Source organism: Mesoplodon bidens, assembly GCF_964165515.1.
Source record: "Mesoplodon bidens genome assembly, chromosome: 2".
Classification (NCBI taxonomy): Eukaryota; Metazoa; Chordata; class Mammalia; order Artiodactyla; family Ziphiidae; genus Mesoplodon; species Mesoplodon bidens.
The window spans coordinates 110686163-110707941 of record NC_138177.1 but is presented as its reverse complement, the minus strand read 5'-3'; the positions used below and the strand labels follow the sequence as shown (position 1 = coordinate 110707941).

The 21779-nt window shown below is 34.2% G+C and overlaps 1 protein-coding gene across 1 annotated transcript in view; it reads right to left on the bottom strand.

Moving 5' to 3' along the window:
- Window positions 1–21779, bottom strand: part of COL24A1 (collagen type XXIV alpha 1 chain) — a 400363-nt gene that overhangs the window by 187342 nt on the left and 191242 nt on the right. Inside the window, exon 24 of the mRNA XM_081222837.1 lies at window positions 18742–18786. Coding sequence (XP_081078963.1) covers window positions 18742–18786 — 45 coding nt within the window. The remainder of the gene's footprint in view (window positions 1–18741; window positions 18787–21779) is intronic.

Here is a 21779-nt window from a genome sequence, read left to right as displayed (position 1 = left end):
AATACTATTCAGCCATAAAGAAGAATAAAATCTTGCCATTTGTGACAACATGGATGGATCCTGAAGGCATTATGCTAAGTGAAATAAATGAGACAGGGAAAGACAAACACTTTATGATTTCAACTACAGGTAGAATTTAAAAAATAGAAGACAAACAACAACAATAAAATAAGCTCATAGATACAGAGAATAGATTGGTGGTTGCCAGTGATGGTGGGCGGGGGAATGAGTGACATAGGTGAAGGGAGTCAAAAGGTACAAATTTTAGCTATAAAATAAATAATTCATGAAGATTAAAAAATATATCAATTACTCCATCAAGTGTGTCACATGTACCCTGATGAGGATAATCAATCTGTTCTTCACTTTTTTCAGGAAGACTTGACTATTTTAAACACCTAAGCTCTGCTCCTCTTTAGTAAATAAATTATCATACATTTTTTGGTATGGTATAAACCATTCACTATTATCTCCCATTATAAATATGTTACTTTTTGAGACTCTATGATCCTTAAGGAGAGGGATGTAATCATGTCTTTCTGTATTCCACACTACACAGCAACACTAAGGACTCAAAAGATATCTTGTTTAATGAGCCATACAGCATTAAAAATACAAAGAATTGTCAATTATTTCATCTTTATGGGGTTTTTTGAAACTTTTGCTTAACATTCTTTCGTGACACAACTTTGACAATTTTTTATCTTTTTAGCATCTTCACTTCTATTTGGATTTTTATTTAATATCAGTATCTTTTACTAGACTGAAAAAGCTGTCTGGTTTCAGAGTCCTTACTCACTCTTACCACTTTATTATACTGATCTAGGGTATCCTGTTTCCATAGTTATAGCTAGATATGATCTTCATGATTTCATTCAACAGATGTTTACAGAACACCCAGCAAGTGAAAGCTTCTTGTGTTAGATAGTATGAGGGATATAAATAGGAATATAAATGTGAATTATTCCCTCAAGACATATATAATAAAAACAGAGAGCCAAGGGACATATATTAATATGTAACACACAAAGACTAAAGTGTTAAATATGACAAAAGACTATATTTCATAAAATGTAACAGGAGGTATAGTTTAGTTTCAACTGAATTATTTAGGAAAAATTCCCTACAGGTAGTGTTTGAGTTGGGTCTTTAAAGGAGAGATAAGATTTGGATGTACAGAGATGGAAGGGTAGGGCATTTAAAAGGGAACTAAGAACCTATCTCAATCACTAACCTTTTAACAAATATTTATTTAATAATACGTATTATAGAGCAGGCACTGTACATAAGATATAGTCCCTGAGTTTATTGAGCTTTTACTCTATCTCCTAAATATCTTTCATAACTTTCCCCTTTGCCACTGCCCTAGTTAAAGTACTAGCTATCATCTCTCCCTAATACTACTACAATTACTTCTTCATTGTATCATTTTATCTATGATTTATCCTCCACCTTGCACCCAGCATGGTATTTCTAATTGGCTAATATGATTATTTTACAATATTACTATAAAGTCAGCATGTCCTACCCACAGGATAAAATGTGGATGACATATACATATACATAAAACTCTTCATTATTTGATCATTGTCTACCTGTTCAGACTCTTTCTTCCCTCTCTTTGCTTTTCACTGTATAATCCAGTAGTACTAAACTAATAGCGGGCTTCCCTGGTGGTGCAGTTGTTAAGAATCCACCTGCCAATGCAGGGGACATGGGTTCAAGCCCTGGTCTGGCAAGATCCCACATGCTACGGAGCAACTAAGCCCATACACCACAACTACTGAGCCTGTGCTCTAGAGCCCGTGCTCTGCAACAAGAGAAGCCACAGCAGTGAGAAGCCTGCGCACTGCAAGGAAGAGTAGCCCCCACTCGCCTTGACTAGAGAAAGCCCACGCACAGCAACGAAGGCCCAATGCAGCCAAAAATAAACAGATAAAATAAATTTTAATAAATAAATAAATACACTAATAGCAATTCAGTATATGCTGGGTTCTTTCATGATTTTTAGCCTTTGTACAGGTCTGGCCTCCTATCTGGAGTGCTGCCTAAGGCCCTACTCTATTTCTAGGAAAACTCTCAACATTTATCAAGGTCCTGATTAACTGTGGATTCCCCTCCAAAGCCTTCTCCTTGATCTTACATACAGAATTCAGTGATTTTTTCTTATAGAAATACAATTACTGTATTTTAACTGTTTTTTTACACATTCCCCCACTAACACATCAAAAGCAAGAATGATTATTTTTACTTTATATCTGTAGTATCTAACAGAATATTTGACAAATAATTGGTATACAATCAATGTCTGTGGAATAGTGAGAGCCTCAAAAAGTCAGTGGATTAAGGTTGTAGAATAAATAAGGTATACAACATATACTTCAAATGTGGTCCTAATGTATATCATAGTGGCTATAGTTGATAACAGTGTATTGTATAATTGGAATTTTCTCATACACAAACAAAAAAGGTAAATATGTGAGGAGATGGATGTGTTAATTAATTGGATGGAAAGAATCCTTTCACAATGTATAGGTATACCAAATCATCATATTTTATACTTTAAATATCTTATAATTTTATTTGTCAATTACACCTTAATAAAGCTGAAAAAATAAACTGATATAATGAAAAATTTTATCACTGGGCATTCTGAATGATTTTTGATAATAGAAAGAAGTGGAAGACCTCAAAAAGAAAAAGAAAAAATGATTAGAGGAGGGGTTAGAATGGCTTTTGGAGGAGAGGTGATGAATACAGATTTGAACCCAGTAAGTTTGAGATGCAATTTTCAACTTTAGGGAAGACTACAGATCAGAGGAAGCTTTTGGATTTACCTTCATTCATTATTAGTTTTCCTAAACAGAAGTTGAACTTCATGATTTAGGTTTTGCTTAACAAACTCTGGTCCTTAAAGAACTCAGTCTAGCATGAGAAAGACATGTAAATAATTAAGGTCAATAAATGATGACAGAAGCATGTATAAGTCATAGAGGATAAAGCAATCAAGGTTTAAAGGAAGTGACACTTGGGCTGACTTGTGGAAGAAGAGTAGGTATTTGTAATCCAGAAAAGATAGAAAGGACATTATAGGTAAGTAACAAGAGCCATGTGAGCTGTGACATATTGTGTCTTACCTCCCTCCAGCCATTCTGAGCTGTTTAAGATACCGTTCTGCAAACATTCCAGATCTTTCATGCCTCCATATGTTTTGTTCTTATGCTGTTGTTCCCAAAGAAATGTTCTTCCATATTCTGACTGTCTCACAAGAATACGTCATATTTTCAGACTAAGCTTAAGTATACTAAAGTCCTCTTAGGATACAGATGGCAAATAAATTAGAAAAATCACCTTTTACTTCTTAATTTATCTCAGTTCATCATATAAATTTATACTTACTGAAAATATATAATATTTAAGGCATATGCTCATTGCTGTGGGAGACAGTTTTCTGTAGAGATAGTTCAAATAAAAAAAGTAACTGTGGTACAAAGCAAAATAAGTTAAGGACCACAATAATGTAGATAAAGGCTTAATGGAGGAAGAGACTGAATCTAATTTGGCAAGGAGATCAGGAAAGATCTCAAGGTTGAGCAGATGATTTAAAATGCGTCTTGAAAGTTGATGTTAGGCAGACAATAGGAGTGGGAAAGTGAAGGTCTTTAGAGGTGATAGAAACAATGGCATAAATAAGTGGGTTACACTGAAGGTATGTTGAATGACCTGGTTTGGCCTAGTAAGTTGGGAAATGTGAGAAATAACAACTATAAAGATAGGTGAGGTATACATTGTGGGAGGTCTTAAAAGTCAGGGTGAGAAATTCTTACAACCCATATTCTTAAGGCCTTTATAGACTGATTTCCCCCCCTTATAATCTACTATGTCCCATCCCCCTAGCATTTTTGGAGAAGTTTGTATTATCTAGGTCTTTTCTGATTTTAGTGACTATAAAATGATTTTATTTCTAATGGTATTATCAACATACCAGACAAACATAGATTTTGTCACATAGATTTTCCACAACCCAATAATCAGAAAAAATAATTAAATAAATAAATAACCTAAACTGAGCATATAATCTCTGTATCTCAGCAGCTACTATCTTTCTACCTGGAACTGAAGAAATGAAAAGGCTACATTCTTACATAAAGTTTTCTATAAAACACAAAGCTGGCTGTATTTATCATTAAAAGAAAATCCAGATTTCATTTAATTATTTTTTCTATAGTCAAAAAAAAGAGCATTAAATATTCCATACATATTTATGAGTAAAAATGCTGTGATGCTCTCCATCAGGCTGCTTTGTTGAATTGATGAAAAAAGAGACGTTTCAAAAACAGAAGAGAGAGTGTAAATGCAAAATATCTCAACCTAATACAGGAATAGGTATACAGGGGAATACCTATATCCCCCTGTACACAGGGGAATACAGGTCTAATGACATTCCCTTAGAACTTTTTCCAAAGTAATGAAAGAAAAACTCACTAAAACTTAATATATGGAAATCCTTTGACCCTTAAAACAGAACTTCAAAAAACATGTACAATGTTCAGAAAAATGGTTCTAGTGAACATATGCACATAAAGAGCACATTTCATTGTTCTTGGAAAATATTTCCTGGTGAGATTCGTCAGTATCTGTTAAGGAAAACGAACAATAAATTCCAGTAGGTTACTCTGGATATACATGTGGTATATATAAATGCAAATTAATTCACTATGATCACACTTAATATACAAAATCAGTGCCTGATCACAACACAATCTGTCTGCTAGTTTGAATCTGTTTTCTGGTTTGAAAAAAATCACATTTGTGTTTAGTGATTTTTTTTTCTGTTAATAATAAATGACTAATAATAAAGCAGAACTGCATATGGCAGATTGATTTAATAAAACTGGTGTATTCCAAGCAAAGTATGACTGTCTAGAAAAGGAAAGGGCAAACTAAATCCTGTCAGCCAAATCCTGTCCACTGTCTGCTTTTGTAAATAAAGTTTTAGTGGGAACATAGCCAGACTCATTCATTTACTTACTGTCTATGACTGCTTTTGCACTCCAGTAGCAGAGGTGAAATATTGTGACAGAGACTGTATGGCCCTAAAGCCTAAATATATATAATATTTGGCCCTTTATAGAAAAATTTCCTGATTCTTGTTTAGGATGAATGTAAACCTTAAATTTCAAAATGTAGTTACATTGGTTACATAGATCTTACTTTTTTTTTTTTTAAGTTAGAGCCACAAGATTTTTTACTAGCCTTACTCTCAGATTTTAATTCTGCATTCACCTTCTCTAAGAGCGGTAGCACCAACGGGTGGCCCAAGGCAACCTTAACTCCAGTCCCTACCATTATTTCCATCAGTCCCTCCTATTCTTTGATATAAACAAATGAGGTATTATCAATCATATAAATTCTAAGCATAAAAACACCACTAGATATTTTTGTAATTTTTATTGATGTGTTAATATCTAAATAAAAATAGGACAGTGCACTAATAAAAGAAAATAGTGTAGTTTCTAGGCAAACAGTGATTCAAGGGAAGTCCCCTTACCAACCAAAGTACCACCTCTAGAGCTCTTCTATATAGAAATCTAGCTCTAAAGGACTACTGCTTTGTAGTATCCCTACCTAAAAAAATAGTAACACATTCTTAGCCAAACAAAGGCATAGTTTCTCTATCAACATATATATATTTATGATGACTGTCAAAACAATTTTTACTTCCTTGTCTTAGAGTATCTTTTTTTTTTTTTTTTTTTTTTTTGCGATATGTGGGCCTCTCACTGCTGTGGCCTCTCCCGTTGCGGAGCACAGGCTCCGGACGCGCAGGCTCAGCGGCCATGGCTCACGGGCCTAGCCGCTCCGCGGCATGTGGGATCTTCCCGGACCGGGGCACGAACCCGTGTCCCCTACATCGGCAGGCGGACTCTCAACCACTGCACCACCAGGGAAGCCCTAGAGTATCTTATATAACATGATTAGTGTTTGGGCAAAATTATGTGTAGAATTCTTTTCTCAGTTTCTAGAAGTTAAATCTCTTAAGGATCAAGCCTTATTTAGCTGTAAATCTAGCACACAGTAAGTTTTCAATAAGTATCTTCTAACGATAGAATAAATGAAAGAAGTTTACTAGTGTCTTTCATTTTTGTTGGCTGTAAGAAATCACAATATCTTTCCAGAACAAGTACATGATGAAGAACATGTGAGATACACATATGTGTAGAAAACTAATTTACTTCAAATCATAGGATAATAATCTTTAAACCTATTAGGATTCTGAATCTTCATGTCCCAAGTTCAAATACAAAATTATATTTTAAGGATTTTTAAAAATAATCCTTAGGAACAAATCCTTTAAAACCAAAGGGAACTAAAAAATGCTTATTTTTTTTAATCAATTCTAAAATAGGTAAAGTGATCAAGTTTATATTTTCATAGTCAGAAGGCTAACAGGCTTAGTGCCCTAGGCAGTATACACACTGAATGTTTACATCTTAAAATGAGTGATGTTATTTTGACTTTGGAGGCACAAAGTTCCATTTAAATTTCTCTTCTGTTTGGTTCCTTTGAAGTAGTTTATTCTAATTTGGGCAATCTGAGAGACTTTATTAGACAAAGAAGAGTACTTTTGTTTAATACTCTTTAATATGACATGTATGATGAATACCTTGTTCCCTATATTACTCCATGTATGTTCGATCTTATTCCTTTTCCTAGAATATTTTACTTTTTAATAGTAACTTGATGCATATTTAATAAGAATAAAGAAAAATATACTTAATATAAAATAAAGTATAGAGAGGGCAGACAGCAGAAGCAAGAAGAACTACAATCCTGCAGGCTGTGGTACAAAAACCACATTCACAGAAAGATAGACAAGATGAAAAGGCAGAGGGCTATGTACCAGATGAAGGAACAAGATAAAACCCCAGAAAAACAATTAAATGAAATGGATATAGGCAATCTTCCAGAAAAATAATTCAGAATAGTGATAGTGAAGATGATCCAGGACCTCGGAAAAAGAATGGAGGCAAAGATCGAGAAGATGAAAGAAATGTTTAACAAGGTCTAGAAGAATTAAACAACAAACAAACAAAGGTGAACAATACAATAACTGAAATGAAAAATACACTAGAAGGAATCAATAGAAGAATAACTGAGGCAAAAGAAGGGATAAGTGACCTGGAAGACAGAATGGTGGAATTCACTGCTGTGGAACAGAATAAAGAAAAAAGAATGAAAAGAAATGAAGAAAATGAGAAAATATTTGAAGAGATTATAGTCGAAAACTTCCCTAACATGGGAAAGGAAATAGCCACTCAAGTCCAGGAAGCGCAGAGAGTCCCACACAGGATAAACCCAAGGAGAAACACACTGAGACACATAGTAATCAAATTGGCAAAAATTAAACACAAAAAAACTATTGAAAGCAGCAATGGAAAAAACAACAAATAAATACAAGGGAACTCCCACAAGGTTAACAGCTGATTTCTCAGCAGAAACTCTACAAGCCAAAATGGAGTGGCATGATATACTTAAAGTGATGAAAGGGAAGAACCTACAACCAAGAGTAATCTACCCAGCAAGGATCTCATTCAGATTTGATGGAGAAATCAAAGCTTCACAGACAAGCAAAAGCTAAGAGAATTCAGCACCACCAAACCAGCTCTACAACAAATGCTAAAGGAACTTCTCTAAGTGGGAAACACAAGAGAAGAAAAGGACCTACCAAAACAAACCCAAAATGATTAAGGAAATGGTAACAGGAACATACGTATTGATAATTACCTTAAATGTGAATGGATTAAATGCTCCAACCAAAAGACACAGGCTCACTGAATGGATACAAAAACAAGACCCATATATATGCTGTCTACAAGAGACCCACTTCAGACCTAGGGAAACATACAGACTGAAAGTGAGAGGATGGAAAAAAGATATTCCATGCAAATGGAAATCAAAAGAAAGCTAGAGTAGCAATACTCATATCAGATAAAATAGACTTTAAAATAAAGAATGTTACAAGAGACAAGGAAGGACACTACATAATGATCAAGGGATCAATCCAAGAAGAAGATATAACAATTATAAATATATATATGCACCCAACATAGGAGCACCTCAATACATAAGGCAACTGCTAACAGCTACAAAAGAGGAAATCGACAGTAATACAATAATGGTGGGTGACTTTAACACCTCACTTACACCAATGGACAGATCATCCAAACAGAAAATCAATAAGGAGGGCTTCCCTGGTGGCGCAGTGGTTGAGAATCTGCCTGCTAATGCAGGGGACACGGGTTCGAGCAATGGTCTGGGAGGATCCCACATGCCGCGGAGCAACTAGGCCCGTGAGCCACAACTACTGAGCCTGCGCGTCTGGAGCCTGTGCTCTGCAACAAGAGGCCGCGATAGTGAGAGGCCCGCGCACCACGATGAAGAGTGGCCCCCGCTTGCCGCAACTAGAGAAAGCCCTCGCACAGAAATGAAGACGCAACACAGCAAAAATAAACAAATTAATAAAAACTCCTACCCCCAACATCTTCACAAAAAAAAAAAAAAGGAAAATCAATAAGGAAACACAAGCTTTAAATGGCAGAATAGACCAGATAGATTTAATTGATATTTATAGGGCATTCCATCGAAAAGAGCAGATTACACTTTCTTCTCAAGTGCACACGGAACATTCTACAGGATAGATCACATCTTGGGACACAAATGAAGCCTCAGTAAATTTAAGAAAACTGAAATCATATCAAGCATCTTTTCTGACCACAACCCTATGAAATTAGAAATCAATTACAGGGAAAAAAATGGAAAAAACACAAACACACGGAGGCTAAACAATACGTTACTAAATAACCAAGAGATCACTAAAGAAATCAAAGAGGAAATAAAAAAATACCTAGACACAAATGACAATGAAAACACGACGATCGAAACTATGGGATGCTTCAAAAGCAGTTCTAAGAGGGAAGTTTATAGCTATACAAGGCTACCTTAAGAAACAAGAAAAATCTCAAATAAACAAGCTAAATTTACACCTAAAGGAACTAGAGAAAGAAGAACAAACTAAACCTAAAGTTAGCAGAAGGAAAGAAATCATAAAGGTCAGAGCAGAAATAAATTAAATAGAAACAAAGAAAACAATAGCAAAGATCAATAAAACTAAAAGCTGGTTCTTTGAAAAGATAAACAAAATTGATAAACCATTAGCCTGACTCATCAAGAAAAAGAGGGAGAGGACTCAAGTCAATAAAATTAGAAATGAAAAAGGAAAAGTTACAACAGACACCGCAGAAATAAAAAGCATCCTAAGAGAGTACTACAGTCAACTCTATGACAATAAAATGGACAACCTGGGAGATATGAACACATTTTTAGAAAGGTATAACCTCCCAAGACTGAACCAGGAAGAAATAGAAAATATGAACAGACCAATCACAAGTAATGAAAATGAAACTGTGATTAAGAATCTTCCAACAAACAAAAGTCCAGGACCAGATGGCTTCACAGGTGAATTCTATCAAACATTTAGAGAAGAGCTAACACCCATCCTTCTCAAACTCTTCCAAAAAATTGCAGAGGAAGGAACACTCCCAAACTCATTCTATGAGGCCACCATCACCCTGACACCAAAACTAGACAAAGATACTACAAAAAAAAGAAAATTACAGACGAATATCACTGATGAATATAGATGCAAAAATCCTCAACAAAATACTAGCAAACAGAATCCAACAACAAATTAAAAGGATCATACACCATAATCAAGTGGGATTTATCCCAGGGATGCAAGGATTCTTCAATATATTCAAATCAATCAATGTGATACACCATATTAACATATTGAAGAAGAAAAACCATATGATCATCTCAATAGATACAGAAAAAGCTTTTGACAAAATTCAACACCATTTATGATAAAAACTCTCCAGAAAGTGGGCATAGAGGGAAACTACCTCAACATAATAAAGGTCATATATGACAAACCCACAGCAAACATCATTCTCAATGGTGAAAAACTGAAAGCATTTCCTCTAAATCATGAACAAGACAAGGATGTCCACTCTCACCACTATTATTCAACATAGTTTTGGAAGTCCTAGCCATGGTAATCAGAGAAGAAAAAGAAATACAAATTGGAAAAGAAGAAGTAAAACTGTCACTCTTTGCAGGTGACATGATACTATACATAGAGAATCCTAAAGATGTCAACAGAAAACTACTAGAGCTAATCAATGAATTTGGTAAAGTTGCAGGATACAAAATTAATGCAGAGAAATCTCACATTCTTATACACTAATGATGAAAAATCTGAAAGAGAAATTAAGGAAACACTCCCATTTACCACTCAACAAAAAGAATAAGATACCTAGGAATGAACCTACCTAGGGAGACAAAAAACCTGTATGCAGAAAACTATAAGACACTGATGAAAGAAATTAAAAATGATACCAACAGATGGAGAGATATACCATGTTCTTGGATTGGAAGAATCAATAGTGTGAAAATGACCATACTACCCAAAGCAATCAACAGATTCAGTGCAATCCCTATCAAATTACCAATGGCATTTTTTACAGAAGCAGAACAAAAAATCTTAAAATTTGTATGAAGACACAAAAGACCCCGAATAGCCAAAGCAGTCTTGAGGGAAAAAAATGGAGCTGGAGGAACAAGACTCCCTGACTTCAGACTATACTACAAAACTACAGTAATCAAGACAATATGGTACTGGCACAAAAACAGAAATATAGATCAATGGAACAGGATAGAAAGCCCAGAGATAAACCCACACACCTATGGTCAACTAATCTATGACAAAGGAGGCAAGGATGTACAATGGAGGAAAGACAGTCTCTTCAATAAGTGGTGTTGAGAAAACTGGACAGCTAAATATAAAGAATGAAATTAGAACACTCCCTAACACCAAACACAAAAATAAACTGAAAGTGGATTAGAGACCTAAATGTAAGACTGGACAGTATAAAACTCTTAGAGGAAAACATAGGAAGAACACTTTTTGACATATATCACAGCAAGATATTTTTTGATCAACCTCCTAGAGTAATGGAAATAAAAACAAAAATAAACAAATGGGACCTAATGAAACTTAAAAGCTTTTGCACAGCAAAGGAAACCATAAACAAGATGAAATGACAACCCTCAGAATGGGAGAAAATATTTGCAAATGAATGATCGGACAAAGGATTAATCTCCAAAATATTTAAACAGCTCATGAAGCTCAATATGAAAAAAACAAACAACCCAATCCAAAAATGGGCAGAAGACCTAAATAGACATTTCTCCAAAGAAGACATACAGATGGCCAAGAAGCACATGAAATTATTAGAGAAATGCAAATGAAAACTACAATGAGGTATCACCTCACACCAGTTAGAATGGGCATCATCAGAAAATCTACAAACAACAAATGTTGGAGAGGGTGTGGAGAAAAGGGAACCCTCTTGCACTGTTGGTGGGAATGTAAATTGATACAGCCACTACGGAGAACAGTATGAATTTTCCTTAAAGAACTAAAAATAGAATTACCATATGATGCAGCAATCCCACTACCAGGCATATACCCAGAGAAAACCATAATTCAAAAAGACACATGCATCCCAACGTTCATTGCAGCACTACTTACAATAGGCAGGTCATGGAAGAAACCTAAATGTCCATCGACAGACGAATGGATAAAGAAGATGTGGTACATATATACAAGGCAATATTATCCAGCCATAAAAAGGAATGAAATTGGGTCATTTGTAGAGATGTGGATGGATCTAGAGAGTGTCATACAGAGTGAAGTATGTCAGAAGGAGAAAAACAAATATCATATATTAACGCATATATGTGGAACCTAGAAAAATGGTACAGATGAACTGGTTTGCAGGGCAGAAATTGAGACAGATGTAGAGAACAAACATATGGACACCAAGGGGGGAAAGCGGCGGGGGGTGGGGGTGGTGGTGTGATGAATTGGGAGATTGGGATTGACATGTATACAGTGATGTGTATAAAATGGATGACTAATAAGAAAATAAATAAATAATAAACATTTTTAAAAATAATAAAAAAATAAAGTATATAAGCCTTTATATGCTTGGCTTTCAATAACTTCTGTGTTTTTAGCTTGTAGCACAGGATCATGTGTATCACTCATTTCCCCATAGATATAAATTTTGCCCTTTAGCTTTTATATATAATCATGTGAATTTTTTAAAAAGTTTTGTTGCTTTTTTCTTAATAACCACTTACATGTGATTTATTCTTGGTCTACCTCTTATCACATTTGGGTTTGTGATATGAACGATTTTCCATAGTCATCATTTTTCCCATACTCTAATTTTCGTAGCTGTAGAAAAAAGTTCTATAGGACCACATCTAATATAGTATTTGCTATTTTCTTAGTAACTTATTTTGCTTTTTATAAAGAGATGTCATAAATGTCAGGAAAATAGGGTATCTTATAGTCCAAAAGACTCAAAAATCCTTCTACCTTTGTAAGCACCTCAACTGTTCCTAGAAATTTGCTGACTCCATTTTCTTGGATAAATCTCTTGTGTTTGAGATTTAAAAACGACTGGCATCTCATTTCTAAAGTAATAGTTCACCTTGGACCTGGTTTTAGAGAATGGTAGTGTTTTTAGAATTGTTTACTTCACTTTCCTTCAATTTACCTGGAATTATAACATTATATATCTTCTCTGTTCATATCCACTAATATGTCCACACACTTTCTGTATCTTCCCTTTTGATTTCACTGATTGATACTTTTTTTTAATGTTCTACATTTTCACAGACTTAATAGTATAGTGAAATTAATTCATTTAATTGACTAAGTGATGCTATTAAAACATTTCAAAGATGATAAATGTCAAATACATGATCCTAAAACATAACAATTTAACACATACATGTTTTTGAGACACTTGTCAAACCACCATGTGGTAATTGGGGTCCCATAATTTTCAGCTTCATACAGTAATAACGGGACAATATGTAGTCATTAGAAAGACAATTAGAAATCTTCACTTCACTGTTAAGAGGAAGCATGGGGACATGGAGAAGTTAGTCATAACTCCTTTTCAATCCCAGCTCTGCTACTTTACTATCTGACCTCAGACAAGTTTAACTTCTCTGAAACATGTTTTCTTTTGTATAAAAAAGGAATATTTCCCAATGTCTTTTGTAAGGATTAAAAGATACAATATATGCAAAGTATCTGGCAGATCACAGATTTTCAATAAATTGTAGCTTTTCTTTTTTATCATATTCAGGTATACATCCTTCTTGTGATGGAATGCATTGTGGATATACATTTCATATAGTTTTCCATTCTCTGAGAAAAATTACCACACCCTGCCAGGTAGGAGATATACACAGCTTTGCAGTGTGCTACAGGTATGTGCAGCTTGAAAACAGAAGCGAGTAGATGACTTTTTTTTTTTTTTTTTGCAGTATGCGGGCCTCTCACTGTTGTGGCCTCTCCCGTTGGGGAGAGGAGCACAGGCTCCGGACGCGCAGGCCCAGCGGCCATGGCTCACGGGCCCAGCCGCTCTGCGGCATGTGGGATCCTCCCGGACCAGGAGGATGTCCCCCGCATTGGCAGGCGTACTCTCAACCACTGCGCCACCAGGGAAGCCCGATGACATTTTTTAAGATAAAGGCACTACAGAGGCCCTACAGAGGGGCAATTGATAGAATTTTACTTTGTTCTTTCTGTTTGGCTAAATGGTGCCACCAAGTCTGGGACTTTTCCTCAAGAAAATATGAGTCACTTTTTATGATTTAGGTATGTCCACATAAAGCCACCATTCTCCTCTTAATGAAAGAAAGAATGGAACTTGTTAAATAAAATCAGCTTGTATCAAGTTTGATAATAATTTCACAGTAATGCTACGAGAAAGCAGCAAAACTAACCACTGTATCAAATGAGATTTTGTGTTGAGCACTTCTAAAATATTTTCTTCCAGATCCTTCAAAATCTTTTAAATCTTTCTAACCATTGATTCACAAAAATGCACTTCAAGGATGCAATTAAAAACAGGACAAACTGATGATTTCCTGATGCAGAGAAAAGAACCTTAGAACTGGAATTAGAGAATTCACATTTGCTTACTAGCTGTGAATTTGAACATATCACATAACTTCAATAAATCTGTTTCCTCACTTATAGAATGGCAGTAAGATTTATCTTACAAGGGTTGTTTCAAGATTAAATGAGATAATAGGTCTTCAGAAAATAGACTTCTTTTAATTTCCTCCTCTGACTCCACCTCTACTTGGTCTTGAATGAATTGGCTATAATCCAGCTTAGAATCAGCCAACAGAAGTTCTCTGATTCTAAAGGTTTTATAATGAGAACTGGATTACCTGATTTTGAGGATTATGCATGGCCTTTCCTCTTCCTCTTCCTTTCTGTTCATCAGTCATTTACTATACACTAGCACACCAGGGGGCAGGCAGAATAACAGAGAGGACATGGTAGATCACTTATGAAATCTGCTAAATGGATAAATTAAGGAGTAAATGAGGTGAAATCAAATAGTTGGATTATATTTTAAGAGATATAAAGAGAGTCTGGTCAGAGTATAGGACAATCATGAGGAGCTCTTCAAGTGGGCAGAAAAACGGCATCTGAATTTAATGTAATCAAGGTCACTTAATGAAAAAAAATTCCAAATTTTATCTTTAAAATAACAGACTAGAAAAGGATCCTGGGAGTGACTGCTGATCATTTTCCAAAGACACCCCAGTTTCCTTCTATTGAAAAAAGCTTGCATAGTTTTGAGTATCATCAAAAATAAAGAAAACATAAAGTTATCCCACTCATGGAGAAGGCTGTGGATCCACTGCCCCTAAAATATTTATTCTAGCTCTGTTTGTTCCAACTGCAGAAAGACAGCCAGAGAAAAGAAGCCAAATTGGCAGAGGAGAGGAAGACTAGAAAACATTACAATTCTTAGAAGAGAGTCATAGATTCTTAGAATTGGAATTATCCTTAAACATCATAAATACCAATTCCTTACACTTCCAGAATTCTCCTGATAATCATAAATAGTAATCAAAGGTCTATTGTATGCTGGGGACTGATTAGAATCATTCCCTTTTATTGCAGCCTTTGTCCAAACTGTCACCTTAAACAGATCTCAAATACATCCACTTATCTCCACTGCCATCATCTGGCCCGTCATTTTTCTTCCTCGTTTAGTCTACTGCAATAGCATCCTAACTGGTTACCCACTTCTACTTCTGCTGCTCACAACCGTGTTCTAAGTTCCCAATCCACTGCTACAGAGTGATCTTAAAACACCAATTAAATCATGTCATTGGCTTACTTAGAATACTTCAATGATTCTCCATCTACTTTAGGACCAAGTCCAAAATAATAAACATGGTCCTGAATGATTTGGCTCCTGCCTCCTTCACTAATACCACCTAATACTGCTTTTCCCTTGGTTCACCAAGGTCTATCCACACTGGCTTTCTTTCAGTTCCTCAAAACAGTTAAATGCTTTCCTATTTAGAACCATCACATATAAGAATAACCACCACCACGGCCATTACAGCTAACGTTTATCAAGTTTTCACTATGTGACCAGCTCTGTGATAAGCGCTTTAAGTGCATTATCATGTTTAATCCTCATAAGAAACTCTATGAGGTAGTTATTATTTTCATACTTTTACTGTTGAGAAAACAAATATTTAGAGAAATTAAGTGACTTGTCTAAAGCAAGGCAAGGGGCACAGGTGGGAAGTATGTTATATTGCATATTCCAGGAGTAGTTTTCCCCCCCACTCTTCCCAAGCTAACTCATACAATTCTTTACAGTCACAGCTCATACAGCATTTCAAAACAGTCTTCCCTCATCTCCTGATCTAAATTTGGCAACTTTGTCACAGTCTGTTAAAATTTTCATCTAGAGAATGTATTACAGTTTATAATTATATCTTTTATGTGATTATTTATTTAATGTTTGTCAAACCTCTGATAGACTATAAATTTCATGAAAGCAGGGATCAAATGTTCAATGAATCTGCCTGAATATAAATATAAATATCTGCTGAACAAATGATTGCAGAAAGTCATCCAAATCTAAGGATGAGGTGTTGAATCACTCTGTGGAAGAGTCTGAGTGTTAGGAATTCTATTAAAATATTTTTGCCTACAAAAAAAGCTGTTCCCTTATAATGTCTATCCATTATAATGTCTGTTCCCTTATGAGGCTTATATACTGATTTTAATTCTGGTCTCTTGACCAATACTGAAAAAGTATATTCTCTTCCCTTTTACAGCTCTTCAAATACTTTCAGCCTAGAGAATTAAAGACAGAGAGGACTGGCAATTAAGGTGGGATAATTCCAGGTTTATTCATAAAAGAATGCTAGAACATAGAGGATAATTTCTTTGAAATTAGAGACTTATTTAGGGCACATTTATAGAAATTAATTCTTTGCCTATAGTAAGTAAATGCAAGAGGTATATAGACATGAGATGGGACCACTGTGTTTGGCACTCTCTATCACAAATTGGGTTCTAATTTGTATGAATCTAGAAAGAAACAAAACTTGAGGAGGTTATTAAAAGGGAATTAAATGACCATACAAAAAGTTTGGGAAAAATAAAAACTAGCTATGCAATTACAACTAACCTTAGATATCCCCAAATTACAAGACTGACATCATGAAGTGCAATCATATTTTCCCATATCTCTTGAGAGTTTTAACAGAACTCTGGATTAGATGAACTATATTTCTAAGATTTTGAAATTAATACGATAAACTAGAAGTTGGGAATTATCAAGAGTCAAAAATATTCTCAGGTGTTTTATATATCTTAATTAATTCAATATAACCACTAAAGTTTTTAAAAAGCCTTTATCTCCCATCCTTAATGAGGAAGATGGAACCTCAAAGTTGGAAAGGTCCTTTTGTTTCATAACTTATCTGATGCCTAAAACCTCTCTATAAAATCTAGGCCAAGTGGCTTTCAGCTAATATTAAAATATCCCCAGCTATGCTAATTAACTTGATGGAAGTGGGGGGATCCTTTCACAATGTATCAATATATATATATGCATATCAAATCATCACATACATTTTAAATATCTTAAATTTTATTTGTCAATTATACCTCAATAAAGCTGGAAAAAAAATCCCCAGCATGGTATAATGCTTTGGATTTTGAGATCTGGATTCTGAGTTTGGAGCTATGGGTTTAAATCTTAGTTCAGCTGTTGATCAGCTATGTAACTCTGAACAGGTTACTTACTGTGTTTCAGTTTCCTCATTTCAAAGACTGGAACAACAAAATGTGTCTTTTAAAATTGTTTGAGAATTAAATGAAATTCCACAATGTAGAATATCACATAGCATTATGCCTGGCACATAGAGAATGATCCATAATTGTTAATTTCCCTCCAATAACAGAAATCTGCTACCTGCCAAAATAGTCCATTTCCTCTTTGGACAGCACTGGTGATGGGTTCCTATACTATGTGGAACCAGTCCAACATTATTAAGCAAATAAAACTTAGAAGTTTGATATGTGTTATTTTAAGAAAAATGTTCTTCATTGTTACTTTAAGTTTGGCTATAAATTTTAGTTTATATATATTTTTAAGCAATTTGTCACTCAGAAATGGCAGAATTTCATTTCTTTAAATTAAATTTTAAAAAATTTGAATGACAGAGAAATACAGATTACATTCATATTTGATGAGAAGCCTTGAATAATTGAATTTATATAAATACTCCATTGAAATTTCCCTTTTGGTTAAAAAAAAAGGAAAAAAATATTCACCTTCTAGTGACTCAGGATTAAATGGTATGGCAATGATCTTTTAAGACTAAATGGATCATCTCCCTATTTTTATTAAGAATTAGTGACAAAAATTAAAAGTATCAGAAATGTATTGCTGTTTTACTACCAGGCTAGAAAATATATTTAATTATTTAAGCTCACAAAACAATTTTTAAGAAAATTTATTTTTATTTAAGTTGTAAGATAGGTTATAGAAAATTATATTTGCTCATTTAACCTATTAAATAAATATTGTTATTAAACAGTATCACTTTCTTTGTGACAACCCAGCACACTCTGTAGATAAAGTCACTTGTCTTTCATTAATTTAATTCACCACTTTGTATGTTATGTAGGTTCATTTGTTAGAGAATATTGTAGCTGACTTGTCCCATAGAAAAAAAGAAAATTACCCCTAACATACCTGATTCAAATACAACATGAAGCCTCCTACTTCCTCAATAATGTAAATTTAAACAAGCCAAATTTTTGAGGAAAGAAATTATGTTTCCCAATGAATTACCTCATGGTTTACTCCAATCTTTCAAATACAAAAAAAAAATATCTTCCACCTATTATAATATTTTATGGTTTGATGATTTGTAGCTTTTTAATCATGAAAAATGTTATGGTCAAATTTAGTTTGAAATGATCAGAACTAAATGGAAAGACCAAATATTAGATACAAGAATGTTCCTGAGATCACAAATGTAATTTATATTGGATAAAACTATCAGTATCTGTGTTTTCCCTCATTTCTCTTTTGTAGAGTAGGTTTTGTCACATCACCAATGAATTTAAATTTGTAGTGGATAAGTATTTTGTATTCTGAATTTTATAAGCATAGATCATGCTAACATGATTCCTAAAAATGCTCACAAGATGATTTAAAAGTTGAAAATAAGAGCATAAAATAAGCTTACTGTTTCACCAATCTTCCCAATGTTTCCTTGATCTCCTACTTCTCCCTGTTAATAAAGAATATAAAGTTGCAAAAATGATTATTTCTCAAACAAGATTACTCTCAATATTGCTCCTGTTTTCATTTTAATGTAATTATCTAGTTATAACCTAGAAAATCACAAAGAAATTTTCAGTTATTCAAAACTCTTGTTACAGTATTTGTATGGAATGTAGTCTTTCCTGTATTTTCATTCAAATACTATTAACTTGTTTTCTTAAATTACATTCTTCTATTTATGACTTTTAATCACTTTTAAAACACTTTTACAAATAAAATTTTAAAAATACAGTATCTACTGAGGTATACTCTAAAAATGGCAGAGTAGTAGGCTGCCACTGTAGAAGATACTAAGAAGAATGAAAATAAAGGCCTTGCACGCAGGAACACTCTCTTTGCTTCAGTAGATAAGGTATCTCACAATGCTGAGCAGAACAAGCAGAACAGAACTCACGCTACAGTTAAGTAGTAAAGGAGTTCCTAGGCACAGGCACCCTGTGTGTGCATGCAGCTAGAGCTGGCTTCACTGGAGAAGCAATGCGTGTTCATAATCTTAACTGCAGTTCTGCCGTCCCTAAAGCTCTGAAAACCCAAAGTTCTCCACAACACATTTAGTGGCAAACTTAACTTAACGTAACCTGTGTTTATTTGATAGTAATGCTTTTACCTGATCTGAGTGAGGTTACTTATAGTCTTGATATAGATTGATTAATCTGAACCTCCTTACATTTCACCATAGAAATATCAATGTGTCTGATTACGGTTGTGCTGTCCCATAGCTGGCAGTGTTAAGTAAAATACAGTGTGTGTGTATGTATGTGTATATATATATATATATATATATATATAACCTTTTAAAATCCAAATATTAATGGTTTCAAATAATAAATTATGAAACTGTATTTGAGTTGGGCCCTGAAGAATAGGTGATTTTTACACTGGTGAGGAGAAAGAGCCATTTTTAGTGGTGAGGAATGGCATGAGCAAAGGCTGAACAAAAGCACAGATTAATGAATGTAGAAGATTAAGTTCAGGGTACCACATATAGTTAATCTGACAGGAATGTACATTTTATCTATACCAGAGATAGGAAATTAAACCATCAACTGCTGTCTAAAAATTAATAATTATATTGCAGTGTGGGGTAGTTAAACTCACTGAACAGTACTGTAGCCATTCATGATATGTAGCTACTCAGCATTTGAAATTAACTGGTCTGAACTGAAATGTGATGTAAGAATAATACACACACTATATTTCAAAGACTTCAAAAAAATATCATTAATAATTTTAATATTGATTACATGTTGAAATGATAATACTCTTATATCTTGGGTTACATAAAATATATTACTGAAATTAATCACTCCTATTTCTTTTCTTTTTTTTTTTTTTTTTTTTTTTTACTGTGGCTCACATCTGTGATTCGTATTACATACTCTATTGGATGGTGCTGATTTTAAGCACTGAAACCTAATATTCATATAGGTAATCAGTTTGAAATAAACTTTCAAAGACTATAAAAATTTTCTTTTCTATTTCTGTACACATTTAGATAAATAGTAAAGAATAAAACATTGTAGTAGTAGGTTGGAAATCCTAGTTTTTGACTGATAGTTCATTAGACAGCTTTTGTAGAAAATAATGTGGCAGGATTTTATGCATATATATACAAATATATACATAATATGTATGTGTATATATACATATATATAATTAATTTTCTTTTATTTTCTCCTCCTTACCCAACACCCCTGTCAAATTCCAACTAGGGAGATGCACCCTTTGTGATACATAGTCTTAAGGGAGGTCTGTGTTAACAGGCAGAAAGCAAAAGTTGCTTGCAGATTACCTACATTCATGTTTTAGTTTTCAAAGAGCCTGAATATAGGAGGTGAGTTGTCTTTGAGGGCAAAAAGAGACAGAGAGGAATAATTCCCCAGGCCTAGGGAGAGAATAGAGATCCTAGAGTTCTGTGAAAGGCAGTGACCCTTAACCAACCCCCAAGTGCTCCCCAGAGTGCCAGGTTCCCCTAAGGGAGTGCCAGGTCCTAGTGAATAGCTATGTAATATACCAAGGAAGAAATTTCAGAGACAAGTATGAGGACTGAACATTAAAGAACTTCCTTCACTTCCTAGGTAACACAGATGCAACCTAGATGCTGGTGTAATTCTATGGAGAAGGCAGGATGTCAATAATGACTGAGATTGGTCTCTTGCCAGTTTGACTGGGTGGTAGCTCACAGGTGGATTTTTTAGAGCTATTTGGCAGTACAGGGATTAAATACAGTAAAGGAGAATTAAGTCTTCTAGTTATAAATATGCTTCTATTTTCTGGGAGTTTTTCTATGTAACTTGAGAGTCAGGTACACATACTCTCCCAAGATAATTTCAGCAACAAACATGCTGACACAATAAAAAATATTTTAGCTCATATTTCTTTATTAATTGACCTCAAAAAGTGTTGTTTGGTTTTTTCCTTAGTGCCTATATCACAAAAATGAAGAGTTTAAAATAAATAATGAACTCTAGCTTTAGGAAATTTAGCAATAAATCTGTGATGCAATTCAATTTTTCATTGAATTTTAAATTTGTGCAAGTCACCAATTCTTATAAGTTAGCTTCTTTCAGACCTTAATGCTGTACATATAAAACCACTGCCTTACTTTATATTTGTTAGTGCTATAAAAAAATCATATAGTACTTGAAAACAAAGCAAGAGAGTAGGTAACACATTTTTTCAATGTCATAAAAGTATGAAGAACACCCAATGATTATGCAGGGTATGTGCTTACTTAGACTTACTGTATATTATTGATGAAAGGACCCAGACTTAGTGAAAATACACACACACACACACACATACACACACATAAATTTTTTAAGTGAAGTTATAGTAACTTGTAGATTTCTGTCCAGTGGAATAGACAGCTTTCAAAGTTATGGTTTATTGTCCTGTATCTAACTACACATCTGAACATTCCTTTACTAAAATGCATAT